This window comes from Coccinella septempunctata, chromosome 1, assembly GCF_907165205.1.
Source record: "Coccinella septempunctata chromosome 1, icCocSept1.1, whole genome shotgun sequence".
Taxonomy (NCBI): domain Eukaryota; kingdom Metazoa; phylum Arthropoda; class Insecta; order Coleoptera; family Coccinellidae; genus Coccinella; species Coccinella septempunctata.
In genome coordinates, this window is record NC_058189.1 from 26,374,335 (window position 1) to 26,390,579 (window position 16,245).

Sequence of the window (16,245 nt, forward strand, 5' to 3'; positions counted from 1 at the left end):
GATTTTCGATATTTAGTTTTTGAGCTGGAATGGAAGCCTGATCAATGCTGATTACGAAACCGGAAATCCCAATTGGATCAGACGAATATAACAAGAGATATTGCAGATTGAAATTTGCAACTTTTGAAAAATGACATTTTCAAAATGAAAATCTGAACGGTGGGAGATAGGCTTTCGGGAATGCTCGCAATAGATTCAGCGTATTCGAAAACCTTCATTTTCATACCAAACCTGCAAATATCTGACTTCGTTTAAGAAAAAATCGAATTTATTGATTTTCGATTTTCAATTTTCCAGTTCACTTTGGACTGCTCTCTGGAGTGCAATTCTCTATAGAATCATCAACATTCGATCCCCCTCTGGTGTATGCTAACATCAACATTGCCACCACCAACAAGATCTGAAACTAAAGGACTATTAAAATTAATATCCTCCCCTCAGTTTTTGATGCATACCATCATTCTCATCTCTCATTTCAATATCCTCATCTATCATATTGGCTGCTTTACAAATGTTGTGTAAAACACAACATGAGTATATAATTTTTGCAGCCTGAGTTGGATGATACATTACAGTTCTTAATCTGGAAATGCATCTAAATCTTCCTTTTAAAATTCCGTTTGTTCTCTCAATAGTGTTCCGTAGGGAACTCAACTTTCTATTGAAAATTTCCTCCTGACTGTTTCTTGGAATAGCAATCGGAGTAAAGAGCCATGGCTCAAGAGGGTAGCCACTATCACCTTAAAAAAAATTCAAAAATAGGTATCACCTATTGCTCTACAATATATAATATGATATTGGACCTACCAATTAAAAGCATATTTGTATGACCTGCTTCATGCTGTAGCTGTAAGTGGTTCCTTATTGAGCTCATTTGCCAAACAGCAGAATCATGGACAGAGCCAGGAAAACGGGCATTAACGGCTAATATTCTGCAATCAACATCTGAAATCTGAAAAATCTGTTATGAATACAGTAATTACAGGAATGATGTAGCATAATTAAAAAATGTTAGAAAAGTTACCAGCATAACATTGATGGAATGTTTTCCTTTCCGGTTAATATAAACGTATGGGGGGTGATTAATGTCTTTTTCAGGAGGTGCAAGAATTTCCACATGAGTTCCATCTACTGCTCCTAAAACACCTCTGAACCCATATTTTAAGAAGAATCTACAAAGAGACAGATAACATTATTATAATGCTAGTTTGCCAATATAAAATATTTGTGAATTACTATAGAGTGTGAAACTGTTTTCTTACCCCTGTTTGACCAGTCTAATTGACTCCTCGGTAGTAAGAAACTGAACCCAAGTGGGTAATAAATACTCAGCAATTGTAGAACAAATTTCATTTACCGCTCTACTTACTGAAGGTTGACTTGCTGATAACCAGGTATTGGAACCTACAGAATTCTGGAAAGACCCTGTGGCCAAAAAGTTGAGAGTAATCAACACCTAAAATGTATAAACCTCAGATCAATTCCATTCAAACAATTACTTGAAAAGGCTGAATTACTTTTTTGGGTAATGCAATAGCATTTGCATTTTTTGTGGGTAAAAATTGCTGTAAAGCATTTATTAAGTTTATGGTGCACTGCTTCTTCAGTCTAAACATTTTTATAAACTGAGCATCCGGCATTTCGAAAGGATTCATTTGAGCACGCAACCTTCTCCTTTCAATTCTCATAAAGTTCCTATTAAAAACAACAATGATTTTCAGATCATATATATTATTGTCGAATAATACTCACCTGTTATGGTTTTCTTCTAATAACAACCCAATAAACAAAGCGATATTATTATTATCATTCATTATGAATCTATTTCAAAAAGTTGTTCACCAGAAAATAAACAAACCATTCGACATAACCTCACAATATATCATTCGATAGGCTTCCGACCACCTCTTGAGTCCTCGTAAATATTTACGGTTTCTGTAAGCTACAGATCACCGAAAGAAAGTCCAGAATCGCATTCTTCCTGTAAGCCCGTAAAAAGTTACAGATTGGCTTACAGATGAAAGCAGAATACCACCATTATTGTTTTTCCATTTTCAATTTTCCAGTTCACTTTGAAGTGCTCTCTGGAGTGCAATTCTCTATAGAATCATCAACTGTTTGGTTTGGTTGAGTCAACAAAGTAAGTATTATACAATCCATATCCTAAGACAGTAGTAGGACACCCTGATTTTTATGCAAAGGAGCAAATAGGTCATTTTAGGGGGGTCTAACCCCTTGCTCATTTTTGACCCAAAAAATCGAGATTTTCGATATTTAGTTTTTGAGCTGGAATGGAAGCCTTATCAATGCTGATTACGAAACCGGAAATCCCAATTGGATCAGACGAATATACAAGAGATATTGCAGATTGAAATTTTCAACTGTTGAAAAATGACATTTCCAAAATGAAAATCTGATCGGTGAGAGATAAGCTTTCCAGAATGCTCGAAATGGATTCAGCTTATTTGAAGACCTATATTTTCATGATAAACTTTCAAATATCTGACTCTGTTTAAAAAAAAATCGAATTTATTGATTTTCGATTTTCAATTTTCCAGTTCACTTTGAACTGCTCTCTGGAGTGAAATTCTCTATAGAATCATCAACTGTTAGGTTTGGTTGAGTCAACAAAGTAAGTATTATACACTCCATATCCTAAGACAGTAGTAGGACACCCTGATTTTTATGCAAAGGAGCAAATAGGTCATTTTAGGGGGGTCTCCCTTGCTCATTTTTGACCCAAAAAATCGAGATTTAAGATATTTAGTTCTTGAGCTGGAATGGAAGGCTAATCAATGCTGATTACGAAACCGGAAATCCCAATTGGATCAGACGAGTATAACAAGAGATATTGCAGATTGAAATTTGCAACTTTTGAAAAATGACATTTTCAAAATGAAAATCTGAACGGTGGGAGATAGGCTTTCGGGAATGCTCGCAATAGATTCAGCGTATTCGAAAACCTTTATTTTCATACCAAACCTGCAAATATCTTACTTCGTTTAAGAAAAAATCGAATTTATTGATTTTCGATTTTCAATTTTCCAGTTCACTTTGGACTGCTCTCTGGAGTGCAATTCTCTATAGAATCATCAACTGTTAGGTTTGGTTGAGTCAACAAAGTAGGTATTATACACTCCATATCCTAAGACAGTAGTAGGACACCCTGATTTTTATGCAAAGGAGCAAATAGGTCATTTTAGGGGGGTCTAACCACTCTCTCATTTTTGACCCAAAAAATCGAGATTTTCGATTTTTAGTTTTTGCGCTGGAATGGAAGCCCAATCAACGCTGATTACGAAACCGGAAATCCCAATTGGATCAGACGAATTTAACAAGAGATATTGCAGATTGAAATTTGCAACTTTTGAAAAATGACATTTCCAAAATGAAAATCTGAACGGTGGGAGATAGGCTTTCGGAAATGCTCGCAATAAATTCAGCGTAATTGAAAACCTTTATTTTCATACCAAGCCTTCAAATATCTGACTTTGTTTAAAAAAAAATCGAATTTATTGTTTTTCCATTTTTCATTTTCCAGTACATTTTGAACTGCTCTCTGGAGTGCAATTCTCTATTGAATCATAAACTGTTAGGTTTGGTTGAATCAACAAAGTAAGTATTATACACTCCATATCCTAAGACAGTAGTAGGACACCCTGATTTTTATGCAAAGGAGCAAATAGGTCATTTTAGGGGGGTCTAACCCCTTGCTGATTTTTGACCCAAAAAATCGAGATTTTCGACATTAAGGTCTTGCGTTGGAATGGAAGCCTTATCAATGCTGATTACGAAACCGGAAATCCCAATTGGATCAGACAAATATAACAAGAGATATCGCAGATTGAAATTTGCAACTTTTGAAAAATGCCATTTTCAAGATGAAAATCTGAACGGAGAGAGATAGGCTTTCAGGAATACTTGCTATAGATTCAGCATATTCGAAAACCTATATTTTCATGATGAACTTTCAAATATCCGACGTTTTTTAAAGAAAAATCGAATTTATCGTTTTTTCATTTTTCATTTTCCAGTTCACTTTGAACTGCTCTCTGGAGTGCAATTCTCTTTTGAATCATCAACTGTTTAGTTTGGTGGAATCAACAAAGTAAGTATTATACACTCCATATCCTAAGACAGTAGTTGAACTTCCTGATTTTCAGGCAGAAGAGCAAATAGGTCATTTTAGGGGGGTCTAACCCCTCGCTCATTTTTGACCCAAAAAATCGAGATTTTCGATTTTTAGTTTTTGCGCTGGAATAGAAGCCTCATCAACGCTGATTACGAAACCGGAAATCCCAATTGGATCAGACGAATATAACAAGAGATATTGCAGATTGAAATTTGCAACCTTTGGAAAATGACATTTCCAAAATGAAAATCTGAACGGTGGGAGATAGGCTTTCGGGAATGCTTGCAATAGATTCAGCGTATTTGAGAACCTTTATTTTCATATCATACCTTCAAATATCTGACTTCGTAAAAAAAAAAATCGAATTTATTGATTTTTGATTTTCAATTTTCCAGTTCACTTTGAACTGCTTTCTGGAGTGCAATTCTCTATAGAATCATCAACTGTTAGGTTTGGTTGAATCAAAAAAGTAAGTACCATACACTCCATATCCTAAGACAGTAGTAGGACACCCTGATTTTTATGCAGAGGAGCAAATATGTCATTTTAGGGGGGTCTCCCTTGCTCATTTTTGACCCAAAAAATCGAGATTTTCGATATTTAGTTTTTGAGCTGCAATGGAAGCCTAATTAATGCTGATTACGAAACCAGAAATCCCGATTGGATCAGACGAATATAACAAGAGATATTGCAGATTGAAATTTGCAACTTTTGAAAAATGACTTTTCCAAAATGAAAATCTGAACGGTGAGAGATAGGCTTTTGAGAATGCTCGCAATGGATTCAGCTTATTTGAAAACCTATATTTTCATATCAAACTCTCAAATATCTGACTTCGTTTGAAAAAAAAAATCGAATTTATTGTTTTTCCATTTTTCATTTTCCAGTTCACTTTGAACTGCTCTCTGGAGTGCAATTCTCTATTGAATCATCACCTGTTGGGTTTGGTTGAATCAAAAAGGTAAGTATTATACACTCCATATCCTAAAACAGTAGTAGGACACCCTGATTTGTATGCAGAGGAGCAAATAGGTCATTTTAGGGGGGTCTAAGCCCTTGCTCATTTTTGACCCAAAAAATCGAGATTTTCGATATTTAGTTGTTGAGCTGGAATCAAAGCCTGATCAATGCTGATGACGAAACCGGAAATCCCAATTGGATCAGACGAATATAACAAGAGATATTGCAGATTGAAATTTGCAACCTTTGGAAAAATGCCATTTTCAAGATGAAAATCTGAACGGAGAGAGATAGGCTTTCAGGAATACTTGCTATATATTCAGCATATTCGGAAACCTATATTTTCATGATGAACTTTCGAATATCCGACGTTGTTCAAAAAATAATCGAATTTATTGTTTTTCCATTTTTCATTTTCCAGTTCAATTTGAACTGCTCTCTGGAGTGCAATTCCCTATAGAATCATCAACTGTTAGGTTCGGTTGAATCAACAAAGTAAGTATTATACACTCCATATCCAAAGACAGTAGTAGGACACCCTGATTTTTATGCAAAGGGGTCATTTTAGGGGGGTCTAACCCCTTGCTCATTTTTGACCCAAAAAATCGAGATTTTCGATATTTAGTTTTTGAGCTGGAATGGAAGCCTTATCAATGCTGATTACGAAACCGGAAATCCCAATTGGATCAGACGAATATACAAGAGATATTGCAGATTGAAATTTTCAACTGTTGAAAAATGACATTTCCAAAATGAAAATCTGATCGGTGAGAGATAGGCTTTCCAGAATGCTCGCAATGGATTCAGCTTATTTGAAAACCTATATTTTCATGATAAACTTTCAAATATCTGACTTTGTTTAAAAAAAAATCGAATTTATTGTTTTTCAATTTTTCATTTTCCAGTTCACTTTGGAGTGCTCTCTAGAGTGCAATTCTCTATTGAATCATCAACTGTTAGGTTCGGTTGAATCGAAAAAGTGAGTTTCATACACTCCATATCCTAAGACAGTAGTAGGACACCAAGATTTTAATGCAGAGGAGCAAATAGGTCATTTTAGGGGGGTCTAACCCCTTGCTCATTTTTGACCCAAAAAATCGAGATTTTCGATATTTAGTTTTTGAGCTGGAATGGAAGGCTAATCAATGCTGATTACGAAACCGGAAATCCCAATTGGATCAGACGAATATAACAAGAGATATTGCAGATTGAAATTTGCAACTTTTGAAAAATGACATTTTCAAAATGAAAATCTGAACGGTGGGAGATAGGCTTTCGGGAATGCTCGCAATAGATTCAGCGTATTCGAAAACCTTTATTTTCATACCAAACCTGCAAATATCTGACTTCGTTTAAGAAAAAATCGAATTTATTGATTTTCGATTTTCAATTTTCCAGTTCACTTTGGACTGCTCTCTGGAGTGCAATTCTCTATAGAATCATCAACTGTTAGGTTTGGTTGAATCAAAAAAGTAAGTATTATACACTCCATATCCTAAAACAGTAGTAGGACACCCTGATTTGTATGCAGAGGAGCAAATAGGTCATTTTAGGGGGGTCTAAGCCCTTGCTCATTTTTGACCCAAAAAATCGGGATTTTCGATATTAAGTTTTTGAGCTGGAATGGAAGCCTGATCAATGCTGATTACGAAACCGGAAATCCCAATTGGATCAGACGAATATAACAAGAGATATTGCAGATTGAAATTTGCAACTTTTGAAAAATGACTTTTCCAAAATGAAAATCTGAACGGTGGGAGATAGGCTTCCGGGAATGCTCGCAATAGATTCAGCGTATTTGAAAACCTTCATTTTTATACCAAGCCTTCAAATATCTCACTTTGTTAAAAAAAAAATCGAATTTATTTTTTTTCCGTTTTTCATTTTCCAGTCCACTTTGAACTGCTCTCTGGAGTGCAATTCTCTATTGAATAATCAACTGTTAGGTTTGGTTGAATCAAAAAAGTAAGTACTATACACTCCATATCCTAAGACAGTAGTAGGACACCCTGATTTTTATGCAGAGGAGCAAATAGGTCATTTTAGGGGGGTCTAAGCCCTTGCTCATTTTTGACCCAAAAAATCGAGATTTTCGATATTTAGTTTTCGAGCTGGAATGGAAGCCTTATCAATGCTGATTACGAAACCGGAAATCCTAATTGGATCAAACGAATATAACAAGAGATATTGCAGATTGAAATTTTCAACTTTTGAAAAATGACATTTCCAAAATGAAAATATGAACGGTGAGAGATAGGCTTTTGAGAATGCTCGCAATGGATTCAGCTTATTTGAAAACCTATACTTTCATATCAAACTTTCAAATATCCGACTTCGTTTGAAAAAAAATCGAATTTATTGTTTTTCCATTTTTCATTTTCCAGATCACTTTGAACTGCTCTCTGGAGTGCAATTCTCTATTGAATCATCAACTGTTAGGTTCGGTTGAATAAAAAAAGTGAGTTTTATACACTCCATATCCTAAGACAGTAGTAGGACACCCTGATTTTTATGCAGAGGAGCAAATAGGTCATTTTATGGGGGTCTAAGCCCTTGCTCCTTTTTGACCCAAAAAATCGAGATTTTCGATATTTAGTTTTCGAGCTGGAATGGAAGCCTTATCAATGCTGATTACGAAACCGGAAATCCTAATTGGATCAAACGAATATAACAAGAGATATTGCAGATTGAAATTTTCAACTTTTGAAAAATGACATTTCCAAAATGAAAATATGAACGGTGAGAGATAGGCTTTTGAGAATGCTCGCAATGGATTCAGCTTATTTGAAAACCTATACTTTCATATCAAACTTTCAAATATCTGACTTCGTTTGAAAAAAAATCGAATTTATTGTTTTTCCATTTTTCATTTTCCAGATCACTTTGAACTGCTCTCTGGAGTGCAATTCTCTATTGAATCATCAACTGTTAGGTTTGGTTGAATCAAAAAAGTAAGTACTATACACTCCATATCCTAAGACAGTAGTAGGACACCCTGATTTTTATGCAGAGGAGCAAATAGGTCATTTTAGGGGGGTCTCCCTTGCTCATTTTTGACCCAAAAAATCGAGATTTTCGATATTTAGTTTTTGAGCTGGAATGGAAGCCTAATTAATGCTGATTACGAAACCGGAAATCCCAATTGGATCAGACGAATATAACAAGAGATATTGCAGATTGAAATTTGCATATTTTGAAAAATGACATTTCCAAAATGAAAATCTGAACGGTGAGAGATAGGCTTTTGAAAATGCTCGCAATGGATTCAGCTTATTTGAAAACCTGTATTTTCATATCAAACTCTCAAATATCTGACTTCGTTTGAAAAAAAAAATCGAATTTATTGTTTTTCCATTTTTCATTTCCCAGTTCACTTTGAACTGCTCTCTGGAGTGCAATTCTCTATTGAATCATCACCTGTTGGGTTTGGTTGAATCAAAAAGGTAAGTATTATACACTCCATATCCTAAAACAGTAGTAGGACACCCTGATTTGTATGCAGAGGAGCAAATAGGTCATTTTAGGGGGGTCTAAGCCCTTGCTCATTTTTGACCCAAAAAATCGAGATTTTCGATATTTAGTTGTTGAGCTGGAATCAAAGCCTGATCAATGCTGATGACGAAACCGGAAATCCCAATTGGATCAGACGAATATAACAAGAGATATTGCAGATTGAAATTTGCAACCTTTGGAAAAATGCCATTTTCAAGATGAAAATCTGAACGGAGAGAGATAGGCTTTCAGGAATACTTGCTATAGATTCAACATATTCGGAAACCTATATTTTCATGATGAACTTCCAAATATCCGACGTTGTTCAAAAAATAATCGAATTTATTGTTTTTCCATTTTTCATTTTCCAGTGCAATTTGAACTGCTCTCTGGAGTGCAATTCTCTATTGAATCATCAACTGTTTAGTTTGGTGGAATCAACAAAGTAAGTATTATTCACTCCATATCCTAAGACAGTAGTTGAACTTCCTGATTTTCAGGCAGAAGAGCAAATAGGTCATTTTAGGGGGTCTAACCCCTTGCTCATTTTTGACCCAAAAAATCGAGATTTTCGATTTTCAGTTTTTGCGCTGGAACGGAAGCCTCATCAACGCTGATTACGAAACCGGAAATCCCAATTGGATCAGACGAATATAACAAGAGATATTGCAGATTGAAATTTGTAACTTTTGAAAAATGCCATTTTCAAGATGAAAATCTGAACGGAGAGAGATAGGCTTTCAGGAATACTTGCTATAGATTCAGCATATTCGGAAACCTATATTTTCATGATGAACTTTCAAATATCCGACGTTGTTCAAAGAAAAATCGAATTTATTGTTTTTCCATTTTTCATTTTCCAGTTCAATTTGAACTGCTCTCTGGAGTGCAATTCTCTATTGAATCATCAACTGTTTAGTTTGGTGGAATCAACAAAGTAAGTATTATACACTCCATATCCTAAGACAGTAGTTGACCCAAAAAATCGAGATTTTCGATTTTAAGTTTTTGCGCTGGAACGGAAGCCTCATCAACGCTGATTACGAAACCGGAAATCCCAATTGGATCAGACGAATATAACAAGAGATATTGCAGATTGAAATTTGCAACTTTTGAAAAATGACATTTCCAAAATGAAAATCTGATCGGTGGGATAAAGGCTTTCGGGAATGCTCGCAATAGATTCGGCGTATTTGAAAACCTTTATTTTCATACCAAACCTTCAAATATCTGGCTTCGTTTAAAAAAAAATCGAATTTATTGTTTTTCCATTTTCAATTTTCCAGTTCACTTTGAACTGCTCTCTGGAGTGCAATTCTCTATAGAATCATCAACTGTTAGGTTCGGTTGAATCAACAAAGTAAGTATTATACACTCCATATCCAAAGACAGTAGTAGGACACCCTGATTTTTATGCAAAGGGGTCATTTTAGGGGGGTCTAACCTCTCGCTCATTTTTGACCCAAAAAATCGAGATTTTCGATTTTTAGTTTTTGCGCTGGAATGGAAGCCCCATCAACGCTGATTAAGAAACCGGAAATCCCAATTGGATCAGACGAATATAACAAGAGATATTGCAGATTGAAATTTGCAACTTTTGAAAAATGCCATTTTCAAGATGAAAATCTGAACGGAGAGAGATAGGCTTTCAGGAATACTTGCTATAGCTTCAGCATATTCGGAAAACTATATTTTCATGATGAACTTTCAAATATCCGACGTTGTTCAAAGAAAAATCGAATTTATTGTTTTTCCATTTTTCATTTTCCAGTTCAATTTGAACTGCTGTCTGGAGTGCAATTCTCTTTTGAATCATCAACTGTTTAGTTTGGTGGAATCAACAAAGTAAGTATTATACACTCCATATCCTAAGACAGTAGTTGAACTTCCTGATTTTCAGGCAGAAAAGCAAATAGGTAATTCGTATTCGGTGAGAGATAGGCTTTCCAGAATGCTCGCAATGGATTCAGCTTATTTGAAGACCTATATTTTCATGATAAACTTTCAAATATCTGACTCTGTTTAAAAAAAATCGAATTTATTGATTTTCGATTTTCAATTTTCCAGTTCACTTTGAACTGCTCTCTGGAGTGAAATTCTCTATAGAATCATCAACTGTTAGGTTTGGTTGAGTCAACAAAGTAAGTATTATACACTCCATATCCTAAGACAGTAGTAGGACACCCTGATTTTTATGCAAAGGAGCAAATAGGTCATTTTAGGGGGGTCTCCCTTGCTCATTTTTGACCCAAAAAATCGAGATTTTCGATATTTAGTTCTTGAGCTGGAATGGAAGGCTAATCAATGCTGATTACGAAACCGGAAATCCCAATTGGATCTGACGAATATAACAAGAGATATTGCAGATTGAAATTTGCAACTTTTGAAAAATGACATTTTCAAAATGAAAATCTGAACGGTGGGAGATAGGCTTTCGGGAATGCTCGCAATAGATTAAGCGTATTCGAAAACCTTTATTTTCATACCAAACCTGCAAATATCTGACTTCGTTTAAGAAAAAATCGAATTTATTGATTTTCGAGTTTCAATTTTCCAGTTCACTTTGGACTGCTCTCTGGAGTGCAATTCTCTATAGAATCATCAACTGTTAGGTTTGGTTGAGTCAACAAAGTAGGTATTATACACTCCATATCCTAAGACAGTAGTAGGACACCCTGATTTTTATGCAAAGGAGCAAATAGGTCATTTTAGGGGGGTCTAACCCCTCTCTCATTTTTGACCCAAAAAATCGAGATTTTCGATTTTTAGTTTTTGCGCTGGAATGGAAGCCCCATCAACGCTGATTACGAAACCGGAAATCCTTATTGGATCAGACGAATGTAACAAGAGATATTGCAGATTGAAATTTGCAACTTTTGAAAAATGACATTTCCAAAATGAAAATCTGAACGGTGGGAGATAGGCTTTCGGAAATGCTCGCAATAAATTCAGCGTAATTGAAAACCTTTACTTTCATACCAAGCCTTCAAATATCTGACTTTGTTAAAAAAAAAATCGAATTTATTGTTTTTCCATTTTTCATTTTCCAGTACATTTTGAACTGCTCTCTGGAGTGCAATTCTCTATTGAATCATAAACTGTTAGGTTTGGTTGAATCAACAAAGTAAGTATTATACACTCCATATCCTAAGACAGTAGTAGGACACCCTGATTTTTATGCAAAGGAGCAAATAGGTCATTTTAGGGGGGTCTAACCCCTTGCTGATTTTTGACCCAAAAAATCGAGATTTTCGACATTTAGGTCTTGCGTTGGAATGGAAGCCTTATCAATGCTGATTACGAAACCGGAAATCCCAATTGGATCAGACAAATATAACAAGAGATATCGCAGATTGAAATTTGCAACTTTTGAAAAATGCCATTTTCAAGATGAAAATCTGAACGGAAAGAGATAGGCTTTCAGGAATACTTGCTATAGATTCAGCATATTCGAAAACCTATATTTCCATGATGAACTTTCAAATATCCGACGTTTTTTAAAGAAAAATCGAATTAATCGTTTTTTCATTTTTCATTTTCCAGTTCACTTTGAACTGCTCTCTGGAGTGCAATTCTCTTTTGAATCATCAACTGTTTAGTTTGGTGGAATCAACAAAGTAAGTATTATACACTCCATATCCTAAGACAGTAGTTGAACTTTCTGATTTTCAGGCAGAAGATCAAATAGGTCATTTTAGGGGGGTCTAACCCCTCGCTCATTTTTGACCCAAAAAATCGAGATTTTCGATTTTTAGTTTTTGCACTGGAATAGAAGCCTCATCAACGCTGATTACGAAACCGGAAATCCCAATTGGATCAGACGAATATAACAAGAGATATTGCAGATTGAAATTTGCAACCTTTGGAAAATGACATTTCCAAAATGAAAATCTGAACGGTGGGAGATAGGCTTTCGGGAATGCTTGCAATGGATTCAGCGTATTTGAGAACCTTTATTTTCTTATCAAACCTTCAAATATCTGACTTCGTAAAAAAAAAAATCGAATTTATTGATTTTTGATTTTCAATTTTCCAGTTCACTTTGAACTGCTTTCTGGAGTGCAATTCTCTATAGAATCATCAACTGTTAGGTTTGGTTGAATCAAAAAAGTAAGTACCATACACTCCATATCCTAAGACAGTAGTAGGACACCCTGATTTTTATGCAGAGGAGCAAATATGTCATTTTAGGGGGGTCTCCCTTGCTCATTTTTGACCCAAAAAATCGAGATTTTCGATATTTAGTTTTTGAGCTGGAATGGAAGCCTTATTAATGCTGATTACGAAACCGGAAATCCCAATTGGATCAGACGAATATAACAAGAGATATTGCAGATTGAAATTTGCAACTTTTGAAAAATGACATTTCCAAAATGAAAATCTGAACGGTGAGAGATAGGCTTTTGAGAATGCTCGCAATGGATTCAGCTTATTTGAAAACCTATATTTTCATATCAAACTCTCAAATATCTGACTTCGTTTGAAAAAAAAAATCGAATTTATTGTTTTTCCATTTTTCATTTTCCAGTTCACTTTGAACTGCTCTCTGGAGTGCAATTCTCTATTGAATCATCACCTGTTGGGTTTGGTTGAATCAAAAAGGTAAGTATTATACACTCCATATCCTAAAACAGTAGTAGGACACCCTGATTTGTATGCAGAGGAGCAAATAGGTCATTTTAGGGGGGTCTAAGCCCTTGCTCATTTTTGACCCAAAAAATCGAGATTTTCGATATTTAGTTGTTGAGCTAGAATCAAAGCCTGATCAATGCTGATGACGAAACCGGAAATCCCAATTGGATCAGACGAATATAACAAGAGATATTGCAGATTGAAATTTGCAACCTTTGGAAAAATGCCATTTTCAAGATGAAAATCTGAACGGAGAGAGATAGGCTTTCAGGAATACTTGCTATAGATTCAGCATATTCGGAAACCTATATTTTCATGATGAACTTTCGAATATCCGACGTTGTTCAAAAAATAATCGAATTTATTGTTTTTCCATTTTTCATTTTCCAGTTCAATTTGAACTGCTCTCTGGAGTGCAATTCTCTATTGAATCATCAACTGTTAGGTTTGGTTGAGTCAACAAAGTAGGTATTATACACTCCATATCCTAAGACAGTAGTAGGACACCCTGATTTTTATGCAAAGGAGCAAATAGGTCATTTTAGGGGGGTCTAACCACTCTCTCATTTTTGACCCAAAAAATCGAGATTTTCGATTTTTAGTTTTTGCGCTGGCATGGGAGCCCCATCAACGCTGATTACGAAACCGGAAATCCCAATTGGATCAGACGAATGTAACAAGAGATATTGCAGATTGAAATTTGCAACTTTTGAAAAATGACATTTCCAAAATGAAAATCTGAACGGTGGGAGATAGGCTTTCGGAAATGCTCGCAATAAATTCAGCGTAATTGAAAACCTTTATTTTCATACCAAGCCTTCAAATATCTGACTTTGTTAAAAAAAAAATCGAATTTATTGTTTTTCCATTTTTCATTTTCCAGTACATTTTGAACTGCTCTCTGGAGTGCAATTCTCTATTGAATCATAAACTGTTAGGTTTGGTTGAATCAACAAAGTAAGTATTATACACTCCATATCCTAAGACAGTAGTAGGACACCCTGATTTTTATGCAAAGGAGCAAATAGGTCATTTTAGGGGGGTCTAACCCCTTGCTGATTTTTGACCCAAAAAATCGAGATTTTCGACATTTAGGTCTTGCGTTGGAATGGAAGCCTTATCATTTCGAACCAAATCTTGAAACTGCACATGGTTTTCGAATTGAGATGCACATGTTGAATTTCAGTTCGATAGTGCAGATAGGAATTGAGATTTCAGTGGTCTATTCGGCAAAGTGTGATAACAATTCTTTGAAAACTGTTGGATCAATTCGAACCAAATCTTGAAACTGCACATAGTTTTCGAATTGAGATGCACATGTTGATTTTCAGATCGATAGTTCTGATAGGAATGAAGATTTCAGTAGTCGATTCGGCAAAATATCATTTCAATTCCTAAGGTACTATTGGATCGATTCGAACCAAATCTTGAAACTGCACATAGTTTTCGAATTGAGATGCACATATTGAATTTCATTTCGATAGTTCAGATTTCAGCATTCCCGAAAGCCTATCTCCCACCGTTCAGATTTTCATTTTGAAAATGTCATTTTTCAAAAGTTGCAAATTTCAATCTGCAATATCTCTTGTTATATTCGTCAGATCCAATTGGGATTTCCGGTTTCGTAATCAGCATTGATTAGCCTTCCATTCCAGCTCAAGAACTAAATATCGAAAATCTCGATTTTTTGGGTCAAAAATGAGCAAGGGAGACCCCCCTAAAATGACCTATTTGCTCCTTTGCATAAAAATCAGGGTGTCCTACTACTGTCTTAGGATATGGAGTGTATAATACTTACTGATAACCAGGTATTGGAACCTACAGAATTCTGGAAAGACCCTGTGGCCAAAAAGTTGAGAGTAATCAACACCTAAAATGTATAAACCTCAGATCAATTCCATTCAAACAATTACTTGAAAAGGCTGAATTACTTTTTTGGGTAATGCAATAGCATTTGCATTTTTTGTGGGTAAAAATTGCTGTAAAGCATTTATTAAGTTTATGGTGCACTGCTTCTTCAGTCTAAACATTTTTATAAACTGAGCATCCGGCATTTCGAAAGGATTCATTTGATCACGCAACCTTCTCCTTTCAATTCTCATAAAGTTCCTATTAAAAACAACAATGATTTTCAGATCATATATATTATTGTCGAATAATACTCACCTGTTATGGTTTTCTTCTAATAACAACCCAATAAACAAAGCGATATTATTATTATCATTCATTATGAATCTATTTCAAAAAGTTGTTCACCAGAAAATAAACAAACCATTCGACATAACCTCACAATATATCATTCGATAGGCTTCCGACCACCTCTTGAGTCCTCGTAAATATTTACGGTTTCTGTAAGCTACAGATCACCGAAAGAAAGTCCAGAATCGCATTCTTCCTGTAAGCTCGTAAAAAGTTACAGATTGGCTTCCAGATGAAAGCAGAATACCACCATTATTGTTTTTCCATTTTCAATTTTCCAGTTCACTTTGAAGTGCTCTCTGGAGTGCAATTCTCTATAGAATCATCAACTGTTTGGTTTGGTTGAGTCAACAAAGTAAGTATTATACAATCCATATCCTAAGACAGTAGTAGGACACCCTGATTTTTATGCAAAGGAGCAAATAGGTCATTTTAGGGGGGTCTAACCCCTTGCTCATTTTTGACCCAAAAAATCGAGATTTTCGATATTTAGTTTTTGAGCTGGAATGGAAGCCTTATCAATGCTGATTACGAAACCGGAAATCCCAATTGGATCAGACGAATATACAAGAGATATTGCAGATTGAAATTTTCAACTGTTGAAAAATGACATTTCCAAAATGAAAATCTGATCGGTGAGAGATAAGCTTTCCAGAATGCTCGAAATGGATTCAGCTTATTTGAAGACCAATATTTTCATGATAAACTTTCAAATATCTGACTCTGTTTAAAAAAAAATCGAATTTATTGATTTTCGATTTTCAATTTTCCAGTTCACTTTGAACTGCTCTCTGGAGTGAAATTCTCTATAGAATCATCAACTGTTAGGT

The 16,245-nt window shown here is 35.2% G+C and overlaps 2 protein-coding genes across 2 annotated transcripts; both read right to left on the reverse strand.

The window, feature by feature from the left end:
* Nucleotides 1–341: 341 nt before the first annotated feature.
* On the reverse strand, nucleotides 342–1,289 carry LOC123321688 (putative nuclease HARBI1). The gene is made up of 5 exons (XM_044909445.1): nucleotides 1,263–1,289; nucleotides 1,025–1,172; nucleotides 808–952; nucleotides 456–740; nucleotides 342–406 (listed from the first exon to the last, which is right to left on the reverse strand). The coding sequence occupies exons 2-5, from the start codon at nucleotides 1,028–1,030 to the stop codon at nucleotides 342–344; spliced, it is 501 nt and encodes a 166-aa protein (XP_044765380.1). The 5' UTR covers nucleotides 1,031–1,172; nucleotides 1,263–1,289.
* Nucleotides 1,290–13,814: 12,525 nt separating this feature from the next.
* On the reverse strand, nucleotides 13,815–15,634 carry LOC123321753. The gene is made up of 4 exons (XM_044909533.1): nucleotides 15,383–15,634; nucleotides 15,148–15,325; nucleotides 15,015–15,086; nucleotides 13,815–13,826 (listed from the first exon to the last, which is right to left on the reverse strand). Exons 1-4 carry the CDS (start codon nucleotides 15,442–15,444, stop codon nucleotides 13,815–13,817), a joined length of 324 nt encoding a protein of 107 aa, XP_044765468.1. The 5' UTR covers nucleotides 15,445–15,634.
* Nucleotides 15,635–16,245: the final 611 nt, after the last annotated feature.